Consider the following 21741-nt stretch of genomic DNA (forward strand, 5'->3'; position numbering starts at 1 on the left):
ATAAGACATTCATTTACTTCTATTTCCCATTAGGTATTTGAGTCCCCAATGCAAATCACAAACAAACAAAAAACCCCAAAACTAAAGCAATGACAAAAAGAGATATTATAGTTAGGCATGCTAACCTAGTCAGTTTTGAGTTCTTAAATGCTTTTTCATTTTCTGTAAATGTTTCAGAACTACATGTACTGTGCCTCTAATAGATTACATAGATGGGAATGATTATTCCATTGAACCACAGCAAGGTGGGGATGAAGATGGTTTTGCCAGAGGGGCCTGGGACTGGAGTTTACTATGGAAACGTATTCCTCTAAGCCACAAGGAAAAGGCCAAAAGAAAACATAAAACTGAACCTTATCGGTAAAGATAACTACTTTATTTTCTTACGTGGAAATGTTTATCTAAGTACTTTTTTTTTTCCTTCCCCATGTACTCGTGTAAATATGTGGGTCCATACATACCCTTCCATTTCATCTTTGCTGCCATCAACACAATACAGAACCATTTGCACTGTGCCGATTATAGATGTCATAAATGGCAACACATATGCAATTGTACCCCAAGGGGGTGGTGACGAAGATGGGTATGCCCGAGGAGCATGGGATTGGAGTATGCTCTGGAAACGGGTGCCTCTGACCTCTCAAGAGAAGAGAATGAGAAAGACAAAAACTGAACCATATCGGTAATCACTAAATCACTTACATGTTTTTCTTTTCTCTAGTTTTTGCTAACCTATTAACCTCTTGCCAAGCTAAACCATTTGTTATTAAAACTGTAGATACTGTCTTAGATTCTGAAAGGGCTTCTTACCTCGCACTAGTTCAGAGGCTTAAATTCACAGTAGTTTCTTTGTAATTGCTTTTTCCCTAAAAGCAGGCTCCACTTGGGGGGTGGGGTGGTAGAAATGTTATATGGCATTAGTTCCAAAGACATGTGAAAAGAAGGAAATTTTTGCTATCCTGTCCTCGTAGACTAGACATCAAATTTTATTCTTTTGACATTCTGTAAATTTACAAATGCATAAATTACAGTCCAAGTTTTATGTCTACTTTGATTCGTTGGGTGTCTTGGGTGTAGTGTGACCAATGAAAGGCAATAGCAAGGATTTTTTGTTTTGTTTTGTTTTCTTTTCTTTTTGTTTTGTATGTTAACTCTTAGATACTAACTTTGTATCAGTTAAATCTGATGAATGAAAATACATGACTTTGGAAAATGTTACATAGAATCCTTTATATATCACTTCCTTCTCAGAAGAGCACTTGATTTAAAGGAAACTTTATTCCAGAATCAGCTTTTGTCCCTTTTTGTGGCTCTTCAAATAGAACACTTATGCTGCTCTATTCTTTTTGGGTCTTTTAACTGGAACATGTTACTGTCTTTTAAAAGAATGGCCCCAAATGAAATATTTGCCCAAATGTTAGTGTAGGCTTCTAAATATGTCTATTTTTATTTTTCTAATCTTTATGGTTCTGCTTTTGGTCTCTCTCTCCCTATTACACTACTGATAATATTAGAACGCTGTTTTGGGAAGGTGTTTCCAATATCATGCAAATGCTGGTGGGATTTGGTCATGTCATGATACCAAGACAACTGAAATGGCAAACATAAGGAAATTAGAGATTTAAGATTTATTTGACATTTTCCAAATTTCCCTTTGAAGTCCTTTTTCAAAATAATCCAGGAATTTACTGCTTACCCGCTTACCTGACTAACAATTCTAGGAGAAAAATATAAGGGGTAATGATTATATTTTTATTTCTGCCAATTCCATGGGTTAGTAAAGAAGTTTCTTAAACTGGGCTAGAAAAATTTAAGGGCAGTTTCCCTTTAAATAACGCATTGCTTTTCATATTAATATATACTGTCAAACTTACACTGAGATAAATGGGAATATATTTAAAGATCAAAGAGGCAGAGTTATAATAGAGTAATTTTAAATGACAATTAAATTAATGTGACATGAAAATATAACCAAAAAGGTAGTAGTACTCTTTAGTGAGTGAGGCAGTATACTTTCAGAAGAAAAGGCATAAGAGAAAAACTTTGCCATGATGGGATTTTTCTTTAATATTCAAAATAATGCTTGATGATCATTTATCCACTCAACCGTTATTTAATGATTGCTTACTATGTGCCAGAAACTATTTTCTGTGGATAAATTTTTGAAAGATATGTTCCCTCACAGTTCTTAATATAATGGGTGAGAGAGAAACTAAACAGAAAACTGCACAAATAACTCTGGATCAGCAACTGCGAAAAGTGGTATAAAGAAAAATCACAGGGTCCTTGGAGTTTATAGAAAGGAGAACCTAATCCAGCCTCGAGGATCCAGAATGGCCTCCCTGAAAAAGTGTCATGGAAGCTGTGGCCTGAAGGATGAGGAGTCAACCCCATGGAGAAAGAGGAACAACATTTCAGGAAAACGAGCAGCATAAGTGAAGGCCGTGAGATAGAAGAGAGTTTGGCGTGTTTGAGGCACGAGCAGAGCAGTGAAGGCCTCAAGACGAGGGAGCAAGCTAAGCCTGGAGAGGGGAGAGAGGCTGGAACCACGTGAGCCCATGTGGCGTCCGCTCTGCCTGCTGTGTAATTAGACTTGGATGGGGGCAGAATAGCATAGAGAACAGAAGTTAGGGAGTTACTGTAGCCGTCCAGGCAGTGGTGGCTTGGTCTAGGATGGTAGCAGTGAAGTTGGAAAGAGGTAGATTCAATATACATACGTATTTTCAAGGTACAATCAATAGGAATTAGTGATAGATTGAATATTATGATAGATTGTGATGATAAAGAAGGGTCTCTAATAGAGGAATCTATTTAAGAATCATGACACATTAATAATTATTATTATGCATTAATGTTCGGGGAGGTGCAGGGAACAGTATATAAACTATTCCTCTATCACTTCCAATGATGGGAATGGCCTGTTCCTAAAAAGCTACCAAATCTTTTTTCTCTTGTCCCTAAAAAGTACCCAGTTCAAGATCCCATTCAAGAAGCCCCACAGATCACCCTTTTGCAGCGCTACCTCCTGGCATAATAAATAGCTATGTCTGATTCTCCTATGTCATTTCTGTGCTACATTTGCAAACTCTGAATGAACTGTGACTGTTCTAAGATGATTTATACCCTTATTTGACAAGGCCCTGAACTATAAAATTAAAAAATGACAGACTACTTCCATGGTGTATGGTTTTGCTCATCCCAGAATGACTCATGAATCATTATGGGAGCAGTTAGCAGACCGGGGCTGTATGGCTCCAAATTTTTAGGAGTGAAAAATAAAGTTCTACTTTTACTAAATCTAAAGTCTTAATTTTTAAATTAACAAAGGAACCAAGGCTCCCTCTAATGGTGAAACGATGCAACGTTCTAATGTGTAATGAACTGTACAATTCGACTCAGTTAGAAATTGAGGTAAATTCATGAAAGAATTGGACAGATTGTTTTGCAAAGGCTTTATAATTTCTTAATGTTTGGCCATCAGGTTTGTCTCTTCTATGCATTATTTAGACTGTATTCCGAAAAGGCTTGTTGTGTATTGGTGAAGGGATAGTGGGGGATTGTCTTTAATAGTTATTGCAGTGTTTCTTTTTCTTAGGTCCCCAGCCATGGCTGGTGGATTATTTGCCATTGAACGAGAGTTCTTCTTTGAACTGGGTCTCTATGATCCAGGTCTCCAGATTTGGGGTGGTGAAAACTTTGAGATTTCGTACAAGGTAACATTCCATTTAAACAAATAGCATTTGTGTGCTTAAGTAGTGACTGACTTGTGTGACTTTCGGATTAAAAAAACTACTTAATGTATTTCTCAATTATAAGGAATGACTAACAAAAATGTATGCCTTTCGGCAAAATAAGGCAAAATATAAGCTACAAACTTACTACATATGCGTATGTAGTGGCTCAGCTAAACACTGAGGCCAGCAAACTTCAGAAATAAAAATCCCTCCTCCTCCCCCCACCCTGAGGCTTTCTGTACATTGGAGCTTTTTGTTATAGAAGCCCTTTGGAGAATCTGTATGTGTCAGGGCCACATTTGACCATCCACTGATGTAGTTACCCTTTATCACTATAAGACATGGTGATTCAGGACAGAAGCGGGTCCCAACTATGACTGCGTCCTCAAACTGACAGCACCGCCTGTCGCTGAGGTGGTTCTCCAGCAGTAATACCCTCCCCGCTCCAACACCAGTACCCGTTTCCCAGAAGAAAGAAAGAGAACTGTATCACAGTTTGAGTTAAACATATATGTATTACCTCTTGTCTTAAATGTCCCTGGCATGCTCAGCAGTGGGAGGGATGGAAGACAACACAGTTCTCGCTCTCTAGGAACTTACAGTTGATAAGAAGAGAAGAAAATTACACTTAAATTCATAATACAGTAAGAAGGTAGAATGCCATTTGGTTGGGGTGATTAAGAAACAACATCATGCTGGAGGTGGAATTCGAGGCAGAACTAGAAAGATGGGTGTGATATCACTAAGCAGAGATAAAGGGAAGTGGGCGACTTCTAAGCAAATATGATAAGGAAAGGTACAAAGGTGAGTCATGAAGAATGTATTCAGAAAACAGTTTAGGAGCGAGTTTGGCAGAATCTGACAGTGTGAATAAGATAGACATCCAAGAAGATAAAGTGGACAGTACATTAGCACTATATTGAAGAGAGCCTTTCATGCTGAGCTAAGAGATTTTTACCTAATTTGATAAGCGCTGGAAACCCATTGAAGGTAGTAAGCAAGGGAATAACATGACCCAGAGCTGCCCTTCAGCTTGAATAATCTCTTGCTATAAATAAGGATAACATTGAGGAGAGAGAAGCGGAGGTGAAGAAGCCATGCAGGAGGTTATTATAATAATCACCCAGATGGGAAATATATTAGCAATGGAAATGACAAATGATGTTAGGAATGGAGAATCTGCATGGTTTGGCAAGGTGACAGTGAGAAAAGGTTGCTTGGAGCTATAAGTACACAGGAATAGAGGCCCCTGAGTAGCACTATATTAATTGCATTCCCTATTGCCTTGTTTGTTATTATATGAGTTTGAAAAACAAGCAAATTATTTTAGGATTTTTTTAGTTTATGTATCCCCTGTGGACACTGTATCTAATTAAGATTTCAGATTTATAGTTATGAGACAAATTTTCAGCCTTAATTTATTTTAGCATTTGAAACAATTTCCATATGCATTTTTCCTTGATAGATATGGCAGTGTGGTGGCAAATTACTGTTTGTCCCTTGTTCTCGTGTCGGACACATCTACCGTCTTGAGGGCTGGCAAGGGAATCCTCCACCCATTTCTGTTGGGACTTCTCCGACTCTAAAGGTGAGTCTTTTGGTTGAAAATGGAGATGGCTAGGGAACTAACATTAATGTACCACGAGCTGCGGTAGTCACGCAAATAGCTCACTGAATGGGATAAATCTTGTAAGCAATCACACAGGTCCTCACTTTTACCTTAGGCTAGACTTATTCATTGTATCCCATTCGGATTAAGAGTTCTATATTGTATGTTCTCCATGAGGACATCCAAAAAAATTCAAAAAGGACTGACACACTGTAGGAAAGCAATGAAAAGGAAAATACCAGCTTCTGTTATTCACAAACGAGTGAAATATTATTTTTGTTTGGTTTTTGAAAATTACTCATATTAGGAGATTTTGTAGGAAACAAAACCAAATTTTGAACAGTGCTTACAAAGATTATTAATCTTTTGTCCCTCAAACCAGGGAAGCTTCACGCTGAGGTCAAATGTCCTTGACAACAACTTTGAAGTTTCTTTGATTGGCGGCTGTCATAAATTCTAAGAGCATCTAACTCTGATGCCCTTCCTTTTTGGAGCCTTTAACCAAGTCAACAGCTGAGGGAAGTTTATTCTTGGCTGCAGATTCAACTTGGGACAGTTCCCAAAAGGGCAATAGATAACAGAATCAGAGACAGCTAAGCTTTAAGAACCAACACAGAGCTTTCTAACTGGCCAAATTATCTTAGAAATGATGAAATGGAGCCCCCACTGCCACCGGGGGTGAGATTAAAATGTCCACGATAAAACAAAGATAGCATTAAATTAACACCAGGCCTGACTGCCCCTGCAGGAAAAGAACCTGCCCTTGGAGTCAGACCTACAATCACGAGGAAAATCAAATTGATTCAAGGTTTGGGCTGCAAGGAAAAGGAAAAGACATGAGTGGGAAATACCCACTCTAAAACTGAAATGTAGACCTCATAAAAACTACCCGATAAATGTCATGTTCAGTAGACTCTTAGTGAGTGCCTACAGTGTGCCAAGCACTTTTTTCTCCAATTTTAGCACCATCCACTTCAGCCACCAGTGGGCCAGTGGCCCATGTCAGTTTATCCAGCTTCAGACCTTTATAGTCAGTTGTTTTCTGGAATCATCCTAGATATTTCAAACTCAGCATAGTCAAAACTAGACTTTATAACTTTTCCTCAAAAGGGATACCTTTTCCTGTATTCGCTATTTGTCCATGAATGAAACTGAGGGAGCCTGCTAGGGCTGTCTTCCTCACGTCTCACCTTACCACGACCTCAGACATAACTGTTAAATCCATTCCTTTCTCTGCTTAGTGCAGGCCTTCAGATCTCTCCCGTGGATGTTAAAGAGCCTCCCACTTGGCTCTCTCTGCGATCAGATTCAACACCCTTCAATCCGTCCTCCACTCACCACCAGTGTCATTCACCTAAAAATTAAATCCGATGTCTGTCACCTGCTTCACACTTCTTGATGACTCTTGTTTAAAAGATAAAACTCAAAGTCTTTTAAAAAGATCAATAATAACAATAACTAACACTTTTTGAGTACTTACTAGGTATTACACACAAGTCTGAATGCTTTACATAGATTAACTTTTTTAATTTTCACAACCCTATAAGGTAAAGACGATAAATTATTCTCATCTTAAAATGAGGAAACCGAGGCAAGTTTTCTCTCAGTGAGTCCTGCATTCCAGTTACGGTAAACTCCTTGGAGGACTCCAAAGGCGTCATGATTTGTCCTACTTCATTTGCATATCTCTGCTCTCAATACCATTCCCTAATTAAGCACCCTTTCAAGGTTGCGCTATCCATTGCTCTCCTGCGTGGTGCCCCTGGCTCTCTCCATCCCAAACAATTGTTACGGATGTGTACTTAATTCTTCATAGTCATTAGTATCTAGAAAACATGCACTATGTCTAATTTTGGATAGATTGGCAAGGATTCAAAATACTTAGCAATAATATCACTTGCCCTTTTAGGATACGGCTGTTTAAAACTTGGTTTTTTAAGCATCAGTACTGGCTTTTGCAACAACGTGCCTACGGGAGCATGTGCATCCTTTGATATGTTACCTTGTGGCCTGGAAAAAAAATTCAACCTGAGTTCCAAGTGTTCCTACTCCTGGTGTAAAACAAGGGTCAATGACTGTCTCTGAAAGGCCAGAGCCAGCCCTGTTTAGTAGAGTTGTGTTGGAGCACAGCCCACACCCATTTGTTTGCGGGTTGTCTGTGACTACTTTCTCACTACAACAGCAGAGCTGAGTAGTTGCAACAGAAGCTATATAGCCCACTAAACCCAAAATACTAACTGTCTGGCTTTTCATGAAGTTTGCTGACACATGATATAAAAGAGCAAGGGACTAGATTATGTACTAAATCTGTCACATATATTCATGCCTGCATGCATCATTCAGTAAAACCTGAGAAGTTAGATCTTTGTCAGTTATCACAATGTCAACTTATTTTATTTTTCCTTAGTTGCTTTTCCTAGAAGTGTACCAACTGGGGGGAAAGACCCAGTTAATTCTGGGTGATAGACAAATGGTCCTGTTATAGTTGTAACAAGACCAGCAAAGCCACCTACAAAAAAAATGTGTTTTATTAAACAGAGCTATTGTTTTTCATAACGGTTTCTGAAATGAGATTTTCCCCTACACACACTAGTAGTAAATGGTACTAAAAGAGATTGTTCTGGGAGGAGTACCAGTATCTAGGGAGCCTCTCACAAACCTCTCTAGGTTTCCATTTCTTCCTTTAGAAACAGGATTGAATATATTATCTTAGAGTATATATGCTCTCGCATCTCAGAGTCTATGTCCATCCCTTTTTATTAGAACATGTGTGAACATGTTATCCTTGGCAATTGACATATTAGAGTCATTAGCTCAGTTGCATTTGTTGTTTAATTAAATGTTAGGTCCTATTGAAATAAGTTTGTTATATGTTGTTCCTATTTCACATGTGTAAGATAAGCTGCTTATGACATTACACATACTGTTATTTGTCATAATCACATTAATTTTCTTCTTCACAGAATTACGTTAGAGTTGTGGAGGTTTGGTGGGACGAGTATAAAGACTACTTCTATGCTAGTCGTCCTGAATCAAGGGCATTGCCATATGGAGATATCTCTGAGCTGAAAAAATTTCGAGAAGATCACAACTGCAAAAGTTTCAAATGGTTCATGGAAGAAATAGCTTATGATATCACCTTACACTACCCTTTGCCACCCAAAAATGTTGACTGGGGAGAAGTAAGTATCAGCCGATATTCCGATCTCAAAGTGTGTGTGTGTGTGTTTGGAAACTGAGGTTGGAAGAAAGCAGAGAGAGATGGAAATGTGTGCGTGAAAGAGAAGAATTCTTGGGGAAAAGTTTGGGTAAAAACTGCCTGGAAAGCTCTCCCCCTTTCCCCCAGTTACAACTACCCTCCCCCCACCCCCCACCCGACTTTGTGTTTCCTCCCCTCAGCCTTTGCATATATGGCTCTCTAGTCTGGAACACTGTCTACTCCCGTTGGCTCCTGCCACTTCCCAGTTCCTCACTCCAATTCTCTTTCTTGGCTAATTCCAGCTTATCCTACTGCTCTCAAAAAAGAGATCACCAATACTGAAAAGGCTTTCGTATTCTTTCACACTCCATCAAAAAGACTCAGTCCTGTGATCTGTCCATGGGTTTGCATAACACTTAAAATTGCCTCTTTCTCTCAGCAAGTCTATAAGTGCTTGTTCGCCATTGTGTCCCAGGAACTAACATAGAGACCCCCTACATAATACCCACTCAAATAATGCTTGTAAAGGAAACAAATTAATTAATGGTGACTGAAAATAATTAAAACTAAAGGCATTGATCTATGCTGTCATTTCTTTGTTCCTTCAAACTGGCCTTTGAAACCTTGTTTCTGATTGCACCCACCCATGAGGGTGCAGCCTCTTAGCTGTATTAAACATGCCACGAACTTTCAAGTCTACCTGCCTTTGCTTAATTATGTATCCTGGCTTCATTATAAATACTGGTTGAGGACCTACTATGTGTCCGTCACTCTTCTAGACAGAAAACAAGACAAGCAAGGTCCTTTTCCTCGGGGAACTTGTCTTGATGGATGAGAGACAAAAACAGGCAAAACAAAGAAGATAATGACAGATGGTGGGAAGGGCTAGAACGAAAGAAGCAGGTAATGTTCAAGTGGATTTAGGGACAGGGTAGGGAAGGCTTTTCTGAGGAGGTGACATTTCATCTGAGATCTGAATGATAAAGAGCCAGCAAATCAGAGCCAAGAAAACAGTGAGTTGGAAGGCTGTGAGGCAGGAAATGCTTTGTGTGTTTGGTATGCAGAAGAGAGATTAAATGAGGGGAGCTGTGGGCAGGTGAAGAGGGAGGCCTTTATCCTATGGGTGGCAGAAAGCTGTACGAGGGTTTTAAACAGAAAAGTAACATGATTTGATTTATGCTTTTGGTTTGAATCACCCTGCTGTGAGGATTTAGAGTAGAAACAAGAATGACAATTAGGAAACCAGAAGGGTAGTTGCAGTGAGCCGTGATGGTCATTTGGACTAGGGTTGTGAGAACGGAAATGGAGAGAAGCACAGAAAGTTAAGATCTGGAGGTAGGTCACTGATGGATTGGTGTGTGAAGGATATGGGCCAGGATGACATCCAGTTTTGTCTTTTATTTGAGTAGCAGACTCGGTGGTACCTGAGATTGGGAAGTTGGTAGTGGAGATGAATGAGAGGGGTCAGGGGATAGCAGTTCCCTGTTGGCATTCTAGATGTGTGAAGGGCCGATTAGATATCTAGGTGGAGCTGTCAGGTAGATCTTAAGCTGTGTGATCCTGACGCCCAGAACAGAGGCCAAATGGACATGTAAGGACGTGTGTTTGGAGCGACCAGCAGGTGTACTGTTTTATGGGACTGAATGAGGAAAAGACAGATGGAAAAAAATAGGACGGAATCCATTCCTAAGGAGCTCCCACATGTAGAGTTTGGGAATAGAAGCCAACAAAGGACACTGTGCTACCCTCTCTGCACCTCTTGTTTTAGTACCTTTTTTCTCTTGTACACTTATTTCACGTCTGGATTCTATTACAGCAAATTGTGTTTAACTCCCAACGAGGCCAATAGCCCCTGGCAGTCCAGCAACATTTTGGTTATCTTTTAATCTCTAAGAACACCTGATTAGTGTAATGTCTTCTGTGTAAAAGGAATGTATTCTCTTGGTGATCTTGTCCAGTCTCATGGCTTTATAACCATCTATCTGCGGATGACTCTTCAAGTTCTGTCTTCAACCTAAATCTCTCTCCCAGAGCCCCGACGAGCATATCCAACTGCCGACTTGACATCATCTCTGCTTGAATGTCTAATAGACGTTCCAAACTCAACGTACACACTCAACATTGAGCCCCCTTATCTCCGCTCCCCAGCCCCTCTTTGCTGATTACTCAAGCCAAAGCTTTGGAGTCTTCTTTGAATCCTCTCCTTTTGTCACACTTCACATCCAGTTCCGGAATCCGATTCTTAACTCTGGTCTAAGCCACCACATCTCTCACTGAGACTAACTTTGCCTTCCTATAGCCTGTTCGAAACACAGCAGTCAAAGTGATCTTTTTAAAATCTGAGGCAGGTCATGTCATTCCTCTGTTAGAAACCTGCAGTAACACCCCAGTTCCTTCGAAAGGAAGGCAAAGTCCTTTCTAGTGGCCTCCAGGGCCTGCGTACTGGGCCCATTCCTCTCTGGCCTCACTTGCTACTACTCTCCGCACTCACTCCAGCGCTGCTGTCCTGCTGGCTCACTGCAGGCACGCTCCTATCCTTTGCTTTTCTCTCTGGCTGGAATGTCTTCCCTCTGCATATGTGGCTGAGTCATATATGCGTATACCTCACATGTCACCTTGTCAGTGAGACTCACCCTGCTGTTCCCCAAACATGCCTCGCCATGTACCCCCACCCCCTTAACTTCTTTCCTCCTTCCCTCCCTCTTTTCTTCCCTCCCTCCCTCCCTTCCTTCCTTCCTTCCTTTTTCATGGAACCTATCACTTTCTAACTTGTCTGTTATGGTTTGGGCTTATATTCTGTCTTTCCCTCCCTAGAATGTAAGCTCACTGGGGCAAAAATCTTTATCTGTTTTGTTCACTGGTGTATCAGAGCCTACAACATGCCTGACACAGCCCTAACTTAGTATTTGATGAATAAGTAAATGCATGAGTGAATGAATGGGTGGAATTTCTCGTCCTCCTTTTACAATCCGACCCTGAATACATCCTCAGTTTCACCTGTCTCTGTTAGGGCCCCTCCACCTTACACTTCACTTCTCAGCACTCCCTGCCGATTCCAGGATAAACCAGCACCAGTTTCTTCAGAGTTCCTCCAGACAGCCTGAGCGGCTCCTTCCTCCACCCGCTCACAGATAGCAGGGTTCTGAGGACCAGGACTTGCTCCTCTGTGTCTTCTAAAGCGCTTACTAGCACACGTGCTCAGTCAGTATTTGCTGACTGACTGAATAAACAAAATATCCAAGTACTATGGTAATTTATAATTGGGATATAAGTGTGTAATATTTCCAGAAAGGAAAAAGGTTGGTTTTTGTACAAAATGTCCATTCCAAAGATGGAAGCCTGTGTTTGCGTCTCACTGACATCGTCCATAGTCAGAAAAGGTCTCACTGCCTGGCACAGTTGCTGTAACCTTGGCCCCATAGGTCCCTGGAGAAAGCTACCAAAAGTGCCACACATAGCCATTTGGGAGAGTGACTTTACAGATTCAGTTCTGGCATACACACCTCAGGCCAATGACTGTACCATGTGGTTAGGTAACTTTACCCAAATTGCTTCTCATTCACATAAATTACGAATCTGAAATTGTGCTTGGTAGTACCTTTTTTTTTCTTCTGTGGTATTTTATCAACATATATAGGCCAATGCCCTTTGTTAGAATGAGCCCATTCCAATGTTGACTTCAAGATCAGAAGTTATTTCAAAGATGACTGCTGTCCTCTCGCCTCAAGACTGACAATGACAACACAGTAACAACCTGGCATTACACATACCCAGATTTCCACTGCGAACTGCCATAATTAACATGAAACTCTTTTACTCTGATGCAAGTGCTTATTCAAAACTAAACAGTTGCCTGCCTTTTGGATCTTTGTTTTGTTTTTTTAGATCAGGGGCTTTGAAACTGTTTACTGCATTGATAGCATGGGAAAAACAAATGGAGGTTTTGTTGAATTAGGACCCTGCCACAGGATGGGAGGGAATCAGGTAAATAACCATCCTTTCTTATTTAAATTGATTCTTCAGTGAAAGCTGTCAGGCTTATTGATCACAGGGTTTCTTTTGGTTTTTAATTTGGTAATTTTGTTTCTTGGGTAAAGTGAAACAACTGACAATACTAAAACTTTTACTTAAATGAGGGGAATTGTAGTATTGGTTTTCAGATAAGCAATCAAAATCTAGAATTTATGTCTAATATGAGATTAGAATATATTCTTGTGTGAGTATGTAACAATGTAAGCCTATTTTATTTGCAAACATTATTATTCAGTATTCCATGTTTCCCCCAGTAAGCTGGGATATTACTGCCAATAATGTATATTTCACTAATATATTTTCTTACTTACGTGAGTATTTTTCTTGCCTCTACTTTAGATTGTAAAACATTATCAGGTCTATTTCCACTTTTTTTCATTTTCTCATATTGTTGGTACATGATAAATATGTGTTAATGACTCTGTCTAAGAGGCTAAAGAACATAATCCTTTAAGTGGTAATTGGGGCGTTCACTCACATCAAAATGAATATAATTCCTGTCTTTGGACTTATAGTTCTGAACATACAGAAAAATTATAGAAAAATAAGATAGTCATTGAGTTTAATTATAGGAATTGTTTGTTTAATATACATCAGCAGAGAAGGTGCTTTTCTTATTTTTTCTTTTTTTTAATAGCTTTTCCGAATCAATGAAGCTAATCAACTCATGCAGTATGACCAGTGTTTGACAAAGGGGCCTGATGGAGCAAAAATTATGATTACACACTGTAATCTAAATGAATTTAAGGAATGGCAGTACTTCAAGGTATTCTGCATTTCAACTTCTGAAATAACCATTATATGCTATTTCATTTTGATAACACCTACCATGTGAAATTTAGATGTATAAATCTTAAAACCTGCATTCATATTGACTTGCATTTCTCTCTCATTTAGTCATTTATTTTCCTTAGCACTGAGTGACTCACTGTTCTATAATGAAGCATCACTTTTATTCTCTACTGCAATATTGCCATGTATAAGGTCACAAGCTGTCCATGAAGACCCACTAATTTCAGTAACTCTGGAAAATCGGTGTTCTGTGTGGATAAATATATATGACACAAAAAATATTGTGTTTATATTTCATGTTGTCCAGCAGGTGGAGATAGAGACAGACAAATAACACTTGGAAATCTAGGACTTCACAACTTCCTTATTGTGGTTTGCTAAATACAACAGGATAAATGTTGCCTGTTTCTTGCTTTAAAAGTCATATTTAGTCATTCAGTTGACACCCTGGGAGGGAACAGTTTTTCCCTTCAGCTGTGAATATCAATGTTCTGTGCCAGTTTGAGGATTCCAACATATTAATGGATTGATGGATAATTTTCAATGTCTAGACTTGGCTAAAATAAATCAATTTATTATCAAACATAAAGTTGGGAAATCTGCCCCAAACTGAAAGAACCTGGCAACCCTCATTTTATGTACTCATTTAATATTCGTTATCATACCCTGTCTGTCATGCAAGCATTTGTTTGCTATGTAGGTATGTTATTATGACCCAGCTTAATATTCTCAGTTATCCTCATTCATAGATAATCACTATGAAGTCGTGAGTAAGTGTCAGTTGCTGATTTTTTTTCTTATAACACGTTAGGAAGGAGAAGATTAGCATAAGCCCTGAAGATCAGAGCATTTATTTCCATGAAGAAACAAATAATAGCAATAAATGATAGGGGTCAGTGAGAACAATGTTAGTAAAACAGTAAAAGAAGGCTTGCAGACCAGAAATTACATCAAAAGGTAATTTTAAAAAATGGAATGTACAGATTTTAGATATTTTAAAGGGCACAGCACTGAATATACATTTGTGCATCAGACATTACTAAATATTTACTGGGCCCCAGTGATGTGGTGACTTCAAAAACTAGCTAAAGCACATCATACTAAAATAGCAGAGAAGGAAAGAAATACAGAAATAAAAATAAGCAAAATGCCATAAAACAGCAGAAGAGAGATTAATATAGGAAGTATCATAAGACCAGGTCTTGAGGCTTTTCGTGGAGGATAAATAAGAAAACTGGATAAGCAAAACCTTGGCACAAAAGTGTAGAAAATTCTAGGAATTATGTTTAGTTTGGTATCCCTAAGTTGTCCTCCAGATGAAAGAACAGTGAATTTCATTTTGTAAGTTGGAGAGCAGCTGACATTATTTCAGGAATGCCATGATAGGAAGCAATGGATACTTTTAGGAAAATAATTCTGGAAACACTGTGAAGTGTGGACTCATAAGCAAGAAGATCAGCTTCATCAGGAGTTCTCAGACTTTCTGGTCTTTAGATTCCCTTTGCACTCTTAAAAATTACTGAGACTAACCTCAGACAGATTTTGTTTATGGAAGTTATAGCTAACAAATATATCCTAAATTAGAAATTAGACCTGAGAAATTTTGCAAGTATTTATGTATTAATTTATGTAAAATTAGTAATAACCCTATTACATGTTAATGGAAATAACACTTTTAGTCTACAGCCATACCACCCTAAACGTGCACTATCTCATCTGATCTCGGAAGCTAAGTAGGGTTGGGCCTGGTTAGTACTTGGATGGAAGAAATAACACATTTAATGCAAAGTACCAATATTTTTTAAAAGCGAGAAGAATGCCATTATTTTATAGTTTTGCATATCCCTTTAATATTTGGTTTAATAGAAGACAGCTGGATTCCCATACTGCTTCTGTATTCGATATGTTGTTTTAGATGAAGTAAATGGAGGAAAATCCAGCCTCACATAAACATGCAGTTAGAAAAGAGAGGGTAATTCAATAACCTTTTCAGATCATTGTGGCTATTCTTCTTTGAGGCTATACCACAACTCGATAAGTGGTAATTTGTTAAAAGTTATTTGCAACGTAGAATCTGAAACCATGTAAGTGAACATTTTGTCCTATGTTACATTAAGATCCATTGGTCTGTCTTACCCTTGGAATGGATCTTTTACCCATGTCAGCTTTTGTAACATCATGCATTGCTCATTTGAAAGATATCAGTTCACTAAGTTATGATGATCTTCTAAATGTTGACACGTTTCATTGTACAGTGTCAAAAAATATAACCACTGATTTCATCAGAAAAGTCTTTACTTAGGAAGCTGTCAAGTTCATGGTGGTGTATACAAGTTTTCTAAAATTCTTAATTTTTGCTTGGAAACTCAAATTTTATCTATAGCAACAAATACTGGCAGATTTGTGGATTTTTTTCTTTTTTCTTGAAGTAATAGGCTCACTTCATTTACAAGAAAATGTCTACAGAGTCCCAAATTTGAGTAATCATAGTTTGTCTATGGGTTGACTTTTCAAGTCAAAATGACATTCCATGAAAAATGTAGCTAGTCAAACTCAAGTCAAACAATTGCACGCATGCTTTTCGTCGTGGAGGTACTTTATGCATATTTTCCATTTCATCCTACAGAATATTTTTAAAAATATATTCAGGGTCAAGATTTAATAAAACTAAAGAGTTTTACCGCTTCATCAAGGACATTCTTAAGTGAAACTGACATTTTCTTTTTTAACTGTATGTGACTGTGAAGAATGTCAACTACCAGCCCTTGATTTATGCTGTGGTGCCAGTACTTTTACCCACCATTGCTTTTGCACCATCAGTATAAATGTCAATACAATGAAAAAGGCAAATGGGATCTTTGTATTATTATGAAAATGGTTTTGACCTTATAGACACAATCTTAGATAGTCTGAGGACTGCCCACTGAGAAGACCTGAGCTATAAACCTACAACAGATGATGAGGGCTAAACCAAGGCATGTGCAGTAAGGCTGGAAATACCACACCTCAATGACTGGTACAACATGAAGGGAGGAAGGGAGGGAAGGAAGAAGTAGCATGAAAAGCCTCTATCCTGAGGACTGGAAAGCTGGTATTGTCATTAATCAGAATAGGAACTAGAAAAATAGGTTTGGAGGGGAAGATAATGAATTTAGGTTTGGATTTGTATACATTGAATTTAAGGCACCAGCAGTACGTAATGACTTGTAAGTCATATATACTTACAGAAGAAATAAGAGGACTTAGAAGACTGACAGTCAAGAGAAATCAGAAGTCTGAGGTATGGTTGGTTTAAGCCTGTCCACTTTGCTTGAATTATCATCTTTTTTTCATTTCTATTTCTTTACTTTTCAATTACAATTAGCATTCAATATTAATTTCAGGCATACAGCATAGTGGTTAGACATTTATATAACTTACGAAGTGATCCTCCCAATAAGTCTAGTATCCACCTGTCACCATACATAGTAATTACAATATTATTGACTATATTCCCTATGCTGTACTTTACATCCCTGTGACTATTATTATTATGTAACTGGCAATTTGTAATGGAACAGAATAGAGAGCCTGGGAATAAACCCATGCCTATGTGGTCAGTTAATCTGTGACAAAGGAGGCAAGAATAGACAATGGGGTAAAGACAGTCTCTTCAATAAATTGTGTTGGGAAAAGTGGACAGATACATGCAAAAAAATGAAACTAAACCATTTTCTTACACCATATACAAGAATAAAATCTAGATGGACTAAACACTTAAATGTAAGACCCCAAACCGTAAAAGTCCAAGAAGAAAACATAGGTGGTGAACTCTCTGTCATTGCTCTTAGTGATATTTTTGGATATGTCTCCTCCTCTGGCAAGGGAAACAAAAGGAAAAATAAACAAATGGGATTACATCAAACTAAAAAAGTTTTTGCACAGCAAAGGAAACCATCAACAAAATGAAAAGATAACCTACTGATTTTAATTATCTTATGAAAGCCAAGCAACGACTTCTTCAAATGTCAGTGACATCAAAAAAGTACAAATTTAAAACTTCTTTTTCCTGTGTTTTCCAGAGCCTGCATAGATTTACTCACATTCCTTCAGGAAAGTGCTTAGACCGCTCCGAAGTCCTACATCAAGTGTTCCTCTCCCATTGTGACTCCAGTAAAATGACTCAAAAGTGGGAAATGAATAACATCCATAGTGTTTAGAAAGAAGAAAAGAAACCAATAACCTACCTACTGACACATAAATTTTCACAGGACTGAAAACCGCCTGAAACCTGCTGCAACTATTATTAACTCTGTACAGCTCCAAACCCAGAAACTCCTGATCAGTTTGAAGGACATTGATAAACTGTGATTTTACAATAACATTATCATCTGCAGTTACTGTTTACAAAACTGCTTTTACCTTAAACTTTGTAGATGTTTACATCTTTTTTTGTTTTGTTTTAAGATGATGTTGGTAATTTGTGCACTTAACTCTGTTTTATTTAGAACAGAGTTAAAAGCATCGTTGTCTTCTTTGGGATTACACTCAGGGGTCTGAAAGGCAGTTTGATTTTTTTTTTTTTTTAACACACTTGAAAAAAGGTTGGAGTAACCAGACTTTCATATAGAACTTGGTGATCATCAACCTGTTGTGTCTTTATTTAATTTTACATCTTTTTGAAGCACTGCCACAGGTTATTAGCCAACGTGGCCTTCCTTCACAGTCATGCTGCTTTTTTGAAAGGTGAATTTCAACACATTTAGTGCCTCTTTCATTTCTCAGTATATATTTCAAGAGCTTTCGATGAAATTTATAGGATGATAATGATGGAATTCTCACCTGTAGGAGAAATCTTTTACTACTTAGAAATGAACTTATGTACCATTTGCTCTGAAATTGAATGTTGTATGGCTTGAAAAAGAAATGACAATATGAAACATCCTGAGGCTCTTCCATATGGATTGAAGATTGTACGTCATTAATTCCCATGCTTGTTGGCATTCCCAGTGCCCACTGTTGATACCAACTCCTTAGAGAGCAAAGGGGTCTACCAACTAGAGAAAAAGTATCCACTGACATTTGGAATTTACTTTTCCCCAATACCTGTCACTATAGAAAACTGTAAATAGTTCTCAGTTTGAAATCTTGAAATGGGCGTAACAAAAGCAACAAAACACCACTGTAAACACATCAAAGGTTCATTCTAAGGTAAGAATTTCCAAGCCCTTGTTAGATTAAGCCTTACAAAACTCCTGTGCATTATAACCTAAGCTGTGCAACCATTCAAGCCACAAGTAAATGGATGTTTCATTTATATCTTCATCCAAATGTCATTCCTTGCACATTTTTTAAATAAAAAAGGCTATTTAAAAATACAGTTCATTAACAAATATGAACTCCTTTCTGTTAGATTAGGTATTAATTAGTTCCCTCGTATTTCTTAATTTTTTAGGAAGCATATTTCTATTAGTATTTTTCCAGTGAAAAGAAGACTTGTTTGGATTTAAACATTTATTAAGATGGTATAGGAAAACCAAATACTGCAAATGGTCAATTAGATTTTAATTTATAAATAAATAGTCTTTTATTACCCAAAAGATTAAAATACTATGTTGAATGGGGAGAAGAAAACCAAGGTAAGGTAGAAAATGGCAAGTAAAGTAAGCATTTTTGATCCTGTTATCATGATATCATTACAATAAAGGATTTCACAAAATACCGCAAGAGGGAAATATTTTTAATTAAAGCTTAAAAACAAACAAAAAAATCCCTACATTTGTTTAAAAGGAAAGCCTACAAAATTTGTTTCTTCCAAGCTTAGTTCTTAAATTTGGAGAGTTGGTTAACCATCCTAAAAAGTTTTATTTGTAATTTTGAATTTTCAATTTGTATTTTGCTACTGATCTAGGATCAACCATAACTTTCATTCATCTCTAAGGATGTTTAAAAAGGCATACATTTATATGCTTATATAATTGCAAAATAAATCAACTGTAAAAAAGAAACTAAGAAAATTGGTACTTTAATTACATGTGTGTTTGCAAATAGGCTCCATTTTCCTTGTTGAATAGATTTTAACCTTCTTAACTATGCACAGGCCTGAGAAAGGTGGCACATATAATATTGTGCGTGTAAATTTTAAATGGGTATTTTGTGCAATTCGTTAAGATACTCTGAAATGATTCTCTGTATTGAAATCAGAAATCTTACCAAACAAAAAACATCAGAAGCTGCTGCCATAATGACTATTTTCTACTGTAGGCTGCTTTGGAAATAATTCCCATATACTTGCTTTGTAAGTTGATAATATCACTATGCATTTCTACACATTTTATAAATTTGATTTGTGCAGATTTTGATACACTGTATGTTTCTGTAGAAATTGTATAAATACAAAATTTTATTAGGGATAAATTTGAGAAGTTTATGTATATCTTAATGCTGGGTTGCTTGTTTTTTAGGTGAGGAAAAAATAAAATACTGTATTTTAATCATGGGTTTTTTCAGTACTTGTAATCATTTCTAAATCTAAACACTGCACATTTAAAATAATTACTTGATTGTATTGTTTATAAGATACACTAGCATAATAGCTAAAATATCATAAACCATAGTTATATGTTGAGTATGTGCTTAAGTGTTGGTTAGAATTCTACTTAGAATGTGCTTAGAATACTCAAAGCTTACCTATCTGTAGGAAGGAGAAACATAAAGGTTTATTTTTACCTCGTTTCCTACAATGTTTCCTTGAAAATAAAACCTAGCCGGACCATCAGCTCTAATGCATCTTTTGAAGCAAAAATTAATATAAGACCTGGTCTTATTTTAATATAATATAAGACTGGGTGTTTAATATAATATAGTATAGTATAATATAATATAATATATAATATAATAGACTGGGTCTTATATTAATTTTTGCTCCAAAAGATGCATTAGAGCTGTTGGTCCGGCTAGGTCTGATTTTCGTGGAAACATGGTATGTATAGCAATTTTTAAGGCACTTATCCAATTATAAAAAAATGCCCAGCAACATACAGCTTTCTTTACAGTGTATTCTACAATTTAATTGCCTATTGAAAGCAAAAATTTCTTTAAGTCAAAATTCTTTACAACCTGACAAGTGAGTAGAAAGAAGGAAAGCCTACCAAAATGAAGTTAGAAATGGACCATAGGACCTTGTGGCCCAACATGTGGCATCTCACGAGAAGATATGGCTACTAACATTCCAGTAAGTGGCTGTGTTGATTTGGGAAACTTACTCTCATCTGACTTGGCTATTGTCATGTCTTCCAATTCTCAGCTGCTGTGTCTCAGAAATATAAAAAAGTGATATAGCTCCAGACTGGAGTAAACAGGGGTTCACTTAGAGATATAGTCTCTCATGAGGATCCTGGAATAAATTTCATTTCTGGACAGAATGTAATTGAAAAAAAATCCACTTGTAATGCAGTGAAAAACATGACAAATACCTGAACCTAAGCCAGATACCTAGTAGGCCAGTAGTTTGGGTATGTAAAAATTAATCCATGTGAAAGCACTTTTAAAAAGTATTGAGCACTATGAAAATGCATATTATCCTGGACAAAAGTCAGAATGATTTTGGGGGACCACTATCCCTGGAATTAGAGATTAAAGGGAGAACTGTCTAAATTCAATAACTGCTTTACAATTCTCATTTTTAAAATTATGAAATGCCCATAATTGAGGTTGGTGGATATCAGTGGATTTTCTAAGTGAATCAGGCCTGCGGTCCTCATCTGAGCAGAGGTAGGATGGAGGGGTCTAATTTTCATAATAGAATGATGTTACAGTCTGCTCATCTGAATAGTAGGGTAAGTATGGTGGAGTTGTCATTTATTGGAATCCCTGTTACACTATAAATTATTTGTGAGACGTTGGATAAGTTATTGAACCTCCGTGCCTCAGTTTTCCCTTTTGTAAAAGGGAGAAAATAATAGTGCCTACTTCATAGGATTGTTAATAGGGTTGAACGAGTTAACATACATAAAGTGCTTAGAGTAGTTGTTATATGTAGTCAGGGTAATATAAATGTTAGCTATTACTTGGTTTCAGTCTTAAAGTCCGTTGAGACAGCTACATGCAGACCTTCTCTAAAAGCTATGTATGTGTATGTACCTGTGTTTCATATATGATATCATTACCACCACTTTACAAGTGAAGAAATGAAGTTCAGAAGGTAAGCCTCTTAAACTGAGGGTGAAAGTCCCCCATAATGAAATAAATTGTTATCTACCTCACCCCATTCATAAAGCATGTATAGAATGTAGTTTTCAGTAGTGCAATTTAACCCTTGCATAAAACTAAGTACAGCTTGAATGTCTAAGATAGTGTATTCTTCAAATTATCTTTAAATGAAATTTCTCTTGGGC

General features: G+C 37.4%; 1 protein-coding gene across 4 annotated transcripts in view; it reads left to right on the forward strand.

The window, feature by feature from the left end:
* The window catches only part of GALNT7 (polypeptide N-acetylgalactosaminyltransferase 7), a 124071-nt gene extending 104227 nt beyond the window's left edge, over positions 1-19844 (forward strand). Inside the window, exons 6-13 of one of the 4 annotated variants that reach the window (XM_074338319.1) lie at positions 178-360; positions 500-682; positions 3596-3713; positions 5200-5322; positions 8307-8525; positions 12428-12526; positions 13212-13340; positions 17428-19844. In XM_074338319.1, coding sequence (XP_074194420.1) covers positions 178-360; positions 500-682; positions 3596-3713; positions 5200-5322; positions 8307-8525; positions 12428-12526; positions 13212-13340; positions 17428-17565 — 1192 coding nt within the window. In that variant the 3' untranslated portion in view covers positions 17566-19844. The remainder of the gene's footprint in view (positions 1-177; positions 361-499; positions 683-3595; positions 3714-5199; positions 5323-8306; positions 8526-12427; positions 12527-13211; positions 13341-17427) is intronic. The other 3 variants (XM_019733248.2, XM_019733249.2, XM_019733250.2) reach the window with 3 other exon arrangements.
* The last annotated feature ends 1897 nt before the right edge of the window (positions 19845-21741 follow it).

Source organism: Rhinolophus sinicus, linkage group LG07 (assembly GCF_036562045.2).
Source record: "Rhinolophus sinicus isolate RSC01 linkage group LG07, ASM3656204v1, whole genome shotgun sequence".
In the NCBI taxonomy this organism is placed as follows: domain Eukaryota; kingdom Metazoa; phylum Chordata; class Mammalia; order Chiroptera; family Rhinolophidae; genus Rhinolophus; species Rhinolophus sinicus.